Here is a 10,690-nt window from a genome sequence, read left to right as displayed (position 1 = left end):
TGTCAGGTCTCATATACTGAATCGACATGGAATATATTAGCACAGTTTTTTACTTATGCATTCAAATCATCAACAGTGAATATCTCAATATGTATATAATTTTTTACGCCTTATTTGGATGGCTTTACAAGTTATAATGCCACAATTTCCAAGAAAACACTAATGATGCTATTCTATTAAAGCACTAGCTCCCCCTCATGGGTTTATCGCGAAGGTCGCATTTAGAATGAGTTGGCGAGTATCTGTAGCCAACTGATCCAGAATCAGGACATCTACACATAATCCGTGCACAAGCAGTTAGCGTATAAAATCGTGTACCGATTCAGAAACAGCCATACGATAAAAAAAATACAGAAATAAATAAATTAACAATACGTCATTAAAAAAACGTAAGAGGATGACGAAAGAAAACAATATCGCGAGAGACGTGTACGTTAAACGAGAATTCATCAGGGGTGAAGAAAAGACGAGAAGCTAGCTAGAGAAAACCAGGCTGGGAAAAAGGTAGAGATATATACATATTTGGTTATTAATTTACCAACTTCGTGTACATAAAGGTACGTACATATCTAATCGTAATCGTTTATAGACCATTTCACGCGCTCTAAATACGGAGATTGTGTTTGTAAGCTAAATTAGGTAGCTGGTCAGCTAATCACACAAGGCCTAACTAACCCTGATCATGTTGCTCTCTGTGTTTCCAAATAGATGGCTAATTTGACCTCAAACACGGAATTACACATTTACTATAAACTAGCGAGCAAAGCTGTTGTTTTCTCTCTCACAGTCCTACGCGCAGTGTAGGATACCTTGGTAATTAGCTGGCTAGATTAATTGCTTTGTTATCTTACGCTGGCTAGCCAATTTGCACAGGTTGCTGATCAGCAGTACTCTCAGCTGATTGAACTCATGGCTTCCAATTGGAAATGGCTAATGCACAATTCGTAGTGACAGCTAAGAACTAATGACAGCGAAGATCAATTGATAGGAAGTTAGTCCCTGGATTTGTGGTTGTCGTCGTTAGGCAACCAGTGTGTTTGCGCCGACTTGGACACCGTGTTCAGCTTCGGTTTATTAAAGTACCTAAATTACTTGACCAAGTAACGTTAGCTTAGGAAACGTTGAAAGCAGTCCATGAAAACAGTTAAACCGTGTAAGTCTGACGCTGCTTAATGTTACCGTTATTCCGTGGCAATTATCTTGTACAGTAACAATGCGCACCTAGCTACATTTTCAATGCGCACTGCTTCCGGTGGTGGTCGTGTTTGTGATCAGCGTCCCGTGGCTAACTTTGAGTGTTTGTAAAGTAGTAATAAGTCCTTCTCTTATGTCTTACTGTTGATGAAATGTATATAAATACTGTACCGTGGACCGGGCTGGGTGTCGGGTGAAGCTGAGCCATTTTCTCTGAGCTGTTTGTGTTTGCAGATGTCAGATGATCTAATGAAACAGTTATCCAGCTACAAAGCTCAGCTGCAGCAGGTGGAAGCAGCGTTATCATCCGATGCTGACAATGAGGACCTGCTCAAACTTCAGAAGGACTTACTGGTAAGACTGCAGATCATTACATTACAGCAATTCAGCAGATGCTTATTCACAGTAACTCTAATAGATTAACATTATTTTTATATGCATTCCTTTTATGCAGCAGCATATTTAGCTATTCTCGTTAAGGACCTTCCTCAAGGGTACAGTGGTAGCATCCCACCAGGGAAGCAAACCTACAAGCAAGCCCTGTTCCCTGACCATTAAGCTACATCGCTCCTATTGATGCATCCTTTCTTTATGCTTGGTCTACAGACAACGTTTTTAAAGAAATGGCTATCAACCTAATGAGCTGCCTAATTGTTCCTGCCTTATTAAATGACTGTGTGAAATATGACAAAACTGGTCTCCATAGGAGCCCAGTCCATAATGACTCTCACCGCAAGTGCAGGCTGTGCTCTTGTAGCCTTGATATCGAAAGGTCCACCCGGGCTGTGTCACTAGCAGGCCAAGACCTGGGCCCTGTTTGACGAAGCAGGATTCCTGAGTTTGCTGGATAAGTGCTCTGTATAAAACTCAGAACAGCTCTTTTCACTTCAGTGCATGTTCCAGATTTGGGAGGGTATTGGGTGTCACTCAGAGCAGTTATCCAGATAGCTCCATAATCTTGCTTTGTGAAACAGGGCCCAAGAGTGCTGTTCTAGCCTCTTCCTGCTGGGCTAAAGTAGACTAAAGTGGCCTGGCTGGGTGAAGCATCAGCCAGGGTTTCCCATACTACCGGTGTGCTGGCGCCCCCTAGCTGCAGGTTACCAGTTATTGGAGCATCCTCCTTGTGTAACTATAACACACCAGCGTAATTCTTAAAAGATTATACAAGTTTTACCATTTGAAATGGACCGGTTTGATTTCTGAATTTCACAGTGAAAGTGCTGCAAGTGTACCAGTGTCACATCATGCGGCTGAGGCCTGATTCGGTACGGCCGGTGCAAACAGGCCTCAGCCTGGAAGCGGCGAGAGCGCGTTTAAAGTGTGAGAGCGGTCGGCGGGCGCTAAACCCCGGCGAACGCGACGCCGCGGTGTCTCTCTTCGCAGGAAGTCATCGAGCTGACCAATGACCTGCTGTCCAGCCAGCCGTCGGCCGCCCCCGCCAGCGCGGACAGCTCCGCGGCGCCCCCCCCGAGCCACGCCTGGAAAGTGGGCAACCGCTGCATGGCGGTGTGGAATGAGGACGGACAGTAAGTGCAGTTATCCCTCTCTTAAGTGCAGTTATCCCTCTCCTAAGTGCAGTTTCCCTCTCTTAAGTGCAGTTATCATTCTCTTAAGTGCAGTTATCCTTCTCTAAAGTGTAGGTATCCCATTCTTAAGTGCAGTTATACCTCTCTTAAGTGCAGTTATCCCTCTCTTAAGTGCAGTTATCCCTCTCCTAAGTGCAGTTATCCCTCTCTTAAATGCAGTTATCCTTCTCTTAAGTGCAGTTATCCTTCTCTGAAGTGCAGTTATCCCTCTCTTAAGTGCAGTTATCCCTCTCCTAAGTGCAGTTATCCTTCTCTGAAGTGCAGTTATCCCTCTCTTAAATGCAGTTATCCTTCTCTTAAGTGCAGTTATCCTCTCTGAAGTGCAGTTATCCTTCTCTGAAGTGCAGTTATCCCTCTCTTAAGTGCAGTTATCCCTCTTTTTCGTGTCTGCTCGGTCTTTTTCTGCGATGGTAAGGAGGCCGTTTCTCTGACCGGTGCCCTGCGCCGCAGTTTAATGTAATGGCACAAAGTGTTTCAGGCCAGAGAAGTAATTGTGTAAACTTGATAAGCAGAATGGAGTTATTCTAATATTCCCAACCAATGTTTTGCTTTTTAAAAAATTTTCATTGGTTTTTCTAGCCTGCTCTTACAAGGACTCTTACCCACTTTATAAAAAGGCAGTGGTATGTCAGTTTTAACTGAAGAGCTTTGGCGTTTGTCTTGCAGAAGGAGTGTCTCTCTCTCGCTGTTGTGCTGTGTAGGGCCTGAATGTAAAACCCGTACTCACCTGCTTACAGACGTGATTTACCGGCAGGTTGTACGAAGCCGAGATCGAGGAGATCGACGAGGAGAACGGGACGGGGGCCATCACCTTCATGGGCTACGGCAACGCCGAGGTCATGCCCCTCGCCAACCTCAAACCCGTGGAGGAGGGCAAGCGCTCGGACGAAGACGGGAGCAAGTCAAAGTCCAGGTGAGGTGGCGCTTCCCGTAACCGTGACCCTGACCATAACACTGACACCGACCCTGACTCTGACCCTAACCATTACACTGACACTTAGGGCTTGCATAACACTGTGAAAAAAAAAAAAAAAGTCTAGTATTCTTTTAGGAATTTTGACCCCAATCCAGGAGAAATGCTAAAGTGTACATGTGTCAGTATTCAGTTATGAGTAATAATAATAATAGTAGTTGCACAATGGATGACTGCATACTCTGTTGCACAAAGTGTAGTGCATACCATCATAGCCCCAGTGATATTACTTACCCCTTGTACATGCATATCCAAGGTAAATGGTTTACATTACAGCTCCAGGCGTATGCAATTATGAGGATTGGCTGCACTGCAGCCAACAGGACAGCCCCCATCTACTTGCAGGACGTGATTCGATCCTATGTGCCTGCTCGACCACACCGCTCTGCGGCAGCAGGACGCCTTGTAACCCCTCCCACCCGACCAAAGGGATCTCCACCCTAGCTCCCCAGTCGTGGAACGAACTCCCCGTCCCTCTCCGAACCTCCCCCTCACTACCCATCTTCTGCCGTGGCCTGAGGACTCATCTCTTCAGACTATACCTAGACTAACCACCACCACGCTGTGTATTTCATTCTAAATCCACCGCCCCCCCTTTTATGACACTTGTTACATATTGCCCCATCCCGGAACTTTTTGGTAATTTGTATTTGTCCTAATACTGTAGCTCATTCTTCTGCCTAGCTGGCTTTGCAGATGTTAGGTCAGAATAGTGTCCACTGTGTGAACTAAACTGTGTTCTTGGCTAGAAATAGCTGTACAAAATAAGTATCTTACTGAACCTGTGTTTAGCTGTTGTCTATGACCATGAAATGCACTTTTTGTACGTCGCTTTGGATAAAAGCGTCTGCCAAATAAATGTAATGTAATGTAATGCAATACAGTTACAGTTTAAAGAACTTGGTTGCAGTACCTAGAAAGTGCAGTGAGAGGGAGATGTTCTGAACGTGTGCCTACAGGAAGGAGCAGATCGCCGAGCAGAGGGAGTACAAGAAGAAGAAAGCCCAGAAGAAGGTGCAGAGGATGAAGGAGCTCGAACAGGAGAGGGAGGACCAGAAATCGAAATGGCAGCAGTTTAACAACAAAGCGTACTCCAAGAACAAGAAGGGACAGGTCCGAGCTCCGCCTACCCTGCACCGAACACACGTCATGTGACAAGCGCTCACTGTAATGGCACTTTCAGCCGATCTTCCTCAAAGTTGCAAATTTTCGAGTTTGCCACCAGGGAGCTGCATTCGAACGGGCGACAAAGTTGTAAATACCAGTGGTAAACTCTGGAAAGTTCCATGATGCCAGCATTAACCAATTGTGACGTATCGCTGACCACACCCTGCTGTTCTCATTTAGTGGCCAATCTCATTGGTCCGGCTTCTTGACATCTCAGCGGACGTGTACTGTTTATGTGATAAACTTGCCAGTTGCCGATGACCCAAACGCAAACACCTAGTATAAATGACTTGGTCACGTGATATATTTTTTCTAACATTACTAGCTGATGAGACCAAATGCAGCATAAGACCACATGGCAGCAAACACAGTAAGTTACATCACATAATACCGATGGATAGGAGAAAGAAGTGTGCAGTCACGCATACCTTGAGCAGGAGAAGAGACGTTCCGAGGGTTCTGTCTTTCATTTCGCTCGACGATGAGTTTGACAATCGTGAGTTAACTAACGCATAAAAGCAGAGCCTATATTTTGTCATCCTGGCCAACTGATACACACCAATCTGAGCAACGCTAGAGCCATTTGTGTGTTGGCCATAGTCAGAATTGAGACGGTCTGGGTTCGATACGAGAACGTGGTGCCCGCTCATGCAGCTTGACTTCACAATAGCTAGCTGCACTTTGTGGAATGTCATCGAAAGCATTTTGGATCATTTTCCTGTAAAGTTTTGGTTCTGGTGTAGAGTCGTTAGCTGCTGAGGCATGCTGGGTAACCTGGTCAGTACTGGGTCACAAAGCCAGAGGGCCACAGTTTGGTTCTCAGGTTTATTGATGGCTGTCTTGCACTGTAGCAAAAAAAATCTGACATTGCACACCATCACTGTTCATGTTTATGGCTATTATGTATATCATTTAATTATCAGTTGTCACCATATAGGTGTACAAACTTAAAATAAGTTTTTTAGCCCTTCCAAAATATGATTTATTAATGTGTTATACTATATTTTTCCCCCCCATCTTTCAGACCACACGTCAGTAATACACTGTGTAAAAAATGGTGTTTTGTGCTTTCTCCCTCCTCTTTCAGGTGAAGAGGAGCATATTCGCGTCACCGGAGAGCGTAAACGGAAAGGTCGGCGTGGGAACGTGCGGAATCGCGGACAAGCCCATGACTCAGTACCAGGACACGTCGAAATACAACGTCCGGCATCTGATGCCACAATAACGGCTATTTTTATTTATTTATTTTTTTTAGCAGATAATGTTTTTATGTTCTCGGTAGGCTGTTTTAGCAGGATCAGAACTTGCCAAGCTGTGTGTTTCTATGAACTAGTTCACTCAAAGAAGTTTTGGGGGCGGCGAACATAAGGATTGACTTCTTGTAATTTGAGTCATGCTTGAATTTCAAAGCTGCAGTCCCCGCGTAGCGTAAATCCTGAGTTTAGACAACACAGCTACACCAGTTCCGTAGTGTTCAGACTTTATAAACATAACAGCCTAGCCTCCGTAGAATGTCCAAAGTTGAGATAAAAACAACCCAAATTCTAGAATTTTCAGACCCGAATTCTTTACGATTTGTTGTTTTCCTTGTGTATCTCATTCCGTTGTTTAATTTAATTGCCATATTTAAAAGTTACCGGCTTTGGTGCGAAACAGGTCTGTCTTATCCTCCAGCCACACAGTGCAGTTTCTAATATTATTAAAGTAATGTTCGTTTGCTTCCTGTGGATTTGGCTCAAGGTGTTTGTGTGTCTACTAGGAAACAGTTGAACAGACAAAACGCGAGATGAGAATTCAGTGAGATTAGCTTTGCTTAAAATGCACTGAGGGGGACGTTATGAGGAAATAAAACTCAGGGAATGTGTTATTTTGGACGTACCCAGGGTTATGTATCAGATCCACCAATCAGGGCCACCGGTTTGGTGCATGCTGGGTATGTTTAAGGAAACACTTTCTGTGGGCTTCGTTGAAAAATACGTACTCTGTTTGATCTTGGAAGCTTTTATTTTGTGTTCCAGTTGAATATATATGTTGCATGACGATGGCAAATTAAAGTGCTGCCATTTTCCAAAGAGCAGATTCTTGGATCTTGGATGCCCTTTAAAGTCACCTGGTCCCCAGTTGTTTTTTGTTTTTTGTTTTTTTGATGTACCCACAATGCCGTTGCTCTGAAATCCTGTAAATCAAGTTGTTTTACATTGTCAGTACCTCTGTCCCATCCGCTATCCCATCCGTGTGAGAAACACATTTTTAGGCTCAAGCAAATCGTGTAGTTAGTGTTGAGATGTTTGTTTTTTTTATGTGGCACGGTAAACTGGGGTGCAAGTTTCAAAGAACTGTTTTTTAATTTTTTTATTTTTTTAATATGTTATTTTTTTCTGTGTGGGGGATGTCATCGGGTATCTGCAAAGTAAGCTTATGTTAATGCAAACCTGCTTTTGCAGGACTGTGATTTTTACTAAATGTTGCTTTTCAGTTTTGTACATTACCTTTTATGAAATAAATGTTATGGTATAACATCCATGAATTTTGCTGTCCATCAAGTTTCTAGCAGCGTGTGAAAATCGCCCTTACTCATGCAAAGCATCTTGGTCCCAGAAGGCTGAATTACTGGCATACTCCTTTCTGTCACCTGATGTTACGTACTTCCTGCGTGCAGCTCGTCTTCAATCATGGATGAGTCTTGAGAAATAGAAGGCTGCATTATGCTTAGGTTTTCTCTGGGAATGTTTTATGCAGAAGCTACAAGACTGACAGGGGCAGTATTTTGAAAATCCTGAAACTTTGATTGAGGTTGTACTCATTTTATTAGTAGTGTTTGCACCTGGAGTCAAAACCATGCCTATCGTGACCAACAGTAACAGCTTTTCACAGTGCTGGTTAGCCGGTTAGCTCTGAGTCCTTCTGTGTATGTTTATCTTTATAGCAGTGCTGGTTAGCTCTGAGTCCTTCTGTGTATGTTTATCTTTATAGCAGTGCCAGTTAGCTCTGAGTCCTTCTGTGTATGTTTATCTTTATAGCAGTGCTGGTTAGCTCTGAGTCCTTCTGTGTATGTTTATCTTTATAGCAGTGCTGGTTAGCTCTAAGTCCTTCTGTGTATGTTTATCTTTATAGCAGTGCTGGTTAGCTCTGAGTCCTTCTGTGTATGTTTATCTTTATAGCAGTGCTGGTTAGCTCTGAGTCCTTCTGTGTATGTTATCTTATAGCAGTGCTGGTTAGCTCTAAGTCCTTCTGTGTATGTTTATCTTATAGCAGTGCTGGTTAGCTCTAAGTCCTTCTGTGTATGTTTATCTTTATAGCAGTGCTGGTTAGCTCTAAGTCCTTCTGTGTATGTTTATCTTTATAGCAGTGCTGGTTAGCTCTAAGTCCTTCTGTGTATGTTTATCTTTATAGCAGTGCTGGTTAGTTCTGAGTCCTTCTGTGTATGTTTATCGTTTAGCAGTGCGGTTAGCTCTGAGTCCTTCTGTGTATGTTTATCTTTATAGCAGTGCTGGTTAGCTCTGAGTCCTTCTGTGTATGTTTATCTTTATAGCAGTGCTGGTTAGCTCTGAGTCCTTCTGTGTATGTTTATCTTTATAGCAGTGCTGGTTAGCTCTGAGTCCTTCTGTGTATGTTTATCTTTATAGCAGTGCTGGTTAGCTCTGAGTCCTTCTGTGTATGTTTATCTTTATAGCAGTGCTGGTTAGCTCTGAGTCCTTCTGTGTATGTTTATCTTTATAGCAGTGCTGGTTAGCTCTGAGTCCTTCTGTGTATGTTTATCTTTATAGCAGTGCTGGTTAGCTCTAAGTCCTTCTGTGTATGTTTATCTTTATAGCAGTGCTGGTTAGCTCTAAGTCCTTCTGTGTATGTTTATCTTTATAGCAGTGCTGGTTAGTTCTGAGTCCTTCTGTGTATGTTTATCGTTATAGCAGTGCTGGTTAGCTCTGAGTCCTTCTGTGTATGTTTATCTTTATAGCAGTGCTGGTTAGCTCTGAGTCCTTCTGTGTATGTTTATCTTTATAGCAGTGCTGGTTAGCTCTGAGTCCTTCTGTGTATGTTTATCTTTATAGCAGTGCTGGTTAGCTCTGAGTCCTTCTGTGTATGTTTATCTTTATAGCAGTGCTGGTTAGCTCTGAGTCCTTCTGTGTATGTTTATCTTTATAGCAGTGCTGGTTAGCTCTGAGTCCTTCTGTGTATGTTTATCTTTATAGCAGTGCTGGTTAGCTCTGAGTCCTTCTGTGTATGTTTATCTTTATAGCAGTGCTGGTTAGCTCTAAGTCCTTCTGTGTATGTTTATCTTTATAGCAGTGCTGGTTAGCTCTAAGTCCTTCTGTGTATGTTTATCTTTATAGCAGTGCTGGTTAGCTCTAAGTCCTTCTGTGTATGTTTATCTTTATAGCAGTGCTGGTTAGCTCTGAGTCCTTCTGTGTATGTTTATCTTTATAGCAGTGCTGGTTAGCTCTGAGTCCTTCTGTGTATGTTTATCTATGAAGTGAGCTGTGTGGTGAGTGTCCATTAGCAACGTGTGGTCCATGCATCACCTGACCAATATTGCGATCAAATTTTCTGAAGGTCATTTTGTTCATAAAATGAAACCCTTCTGCAGTGACCTTTTATACTCTATGCTGTGTAGATACTTGAAAAGATGCAGTGCTTGAAAAGAACAGCCAATTTTTTAGATGTCATTTCAAATAAGTATCCATATTCCATACGTATATTTTCATTACTGTAACTGGTAAGTATTGTAACTAAGTATTTTGGAAACAATTTATCGCTATTTGGAGGAGAGGAAAACTGATTTTACTGGAAAGTAACACACAGTATGCTTTTAAAACACGTCAGTTGTTTTTATCCATTGTTTCAACACCACATAACCTCCTTAAAACTACTTACTACAAAGGTTGCATTTTTGATTGGATTTATTGTGAAATGGATGAAATAGATATCAGCCTCCACTAGATGGCATAAATATTAATTAGGCCACATTGCATTGGTATTTTACATGAGCTTTGTATATGTATACATACATACAATCTGGGTGGGAAAAAGTAGTTCTGGACTTCTTTAGAATTAGAGTGTCTTGATTCTGGAAGTTTCAGTTAAATGTGGTGACTTCACTTCCTTGAACCAACCTCACAAGGTGTGGAAGTAACCATCTACGTAGATAACCATGGAGTTTTTAGGAGAGCTGCCTGAGATCTATGCCTACAAGGCTTGCAATAAAGAAGCATTACTCCACCACAAAAGACTCCACTTCAGAAGACAACAGTGATGAGTAGAATGCTGATAAATCTCTGTCATCTATAACATTCAGCCCTGTTGTCCAACAGCAGACACCATCCTCAACGTTTGCGCACGTTTGGCCCTCAGGCGTTCCGAAGCTGCCCGCTGTCTTCTACCATCCACTTTACTGTTGAACCGCAATGCGAGTTATTGAAATATTTTCAGGGGACAAAGGCGAGAGCTGCCCTGCGTGTTCTCTTTAAATGGAGGACTGAGCTGGAACACCGCGGTGTGGAAGCGCTCTGCTGATGAACGCATGAGCGGCGAAGCCACAGATGGTGTTTTCACTCCGAGCCCCGCGGGCTGCTCGAGCGGGAGCTGCTATCGCCGTTTCAGCATGCTCTAGTCTGTACAGTCACCGACAGCCACGTGAAGCACCTCGTCTCAACAGCATAAGAACACATTAAAACCCCCTCTTCAAAGCTCCAACCGTTTTAAAATATTGCATCTATTGCATTTGATGCTTGTTTAATGGAACTCAAATGCAGTAGAACAGCAGTGGCTATGG

General features: G+C 43.0%; 1 protein-coding gene across 2 annotated transcripts; it reads left to right on the top strand.

The window, feature by feature from the left end:
- Window positions 1-408: 408 nt before the first annotated feature.
- On the top strand, window positions 409-7,447 carry smndc1 (survival motor neuron domain containing 1). 2 transcript variants are annotated; one of them, XM_064317173.1, is made up of 6 exons: window positions 409-557; window positions 1,429-1,548; window positions 2,578-2,720; window positions 3,535-3,693; window positions 4,713-4,866; window positions 6,008-7,447. In XM_064317173.1, the coding sequence occupies exons 2-6, from the start codon at window positions 1,429-1,431 to the stop codon at window positions 6,143-6,145; spliced, it is 714 nt and encodes a 237-aa protein (XP_064173243.1). In that variant the 5' UTR covers window positions 409-557; the 3' UTR covers window positions 6,146-7,447. The 2 variants fall into 2 exon arrangements, with proteins under 2 accessions (XP_064173243.1, XP_064173244.1); XM_064317174.1 differs by lacking the exon at window positions 409-557 and adding an exon at window positions 571-1,153.
- The last annotated feature ends 3,243 nt before the right edge of the window (window positions 7,448-10,690 follow it).

The sequence above is a fragment of the Anguilla rostrata genome, chromosome 18 (genome assembly GCF_018555375.3).
Source record: "Anguilla rostrata isolate EN2019 chromosome 18, ASM1855537v3, whole genome shotgun sequence".
In the NCBI taxonomy this organism is placed as follows: domain Eukaryota; kingdom Metazoa; phylum Chordata; class Actinopteri; order Anguilliformes; family Anguillidae; genus Anguilla; species Anguilla rostrata.
This window is presented reverse-complemented; position numbering and strand designations above follow the sequence as displayed.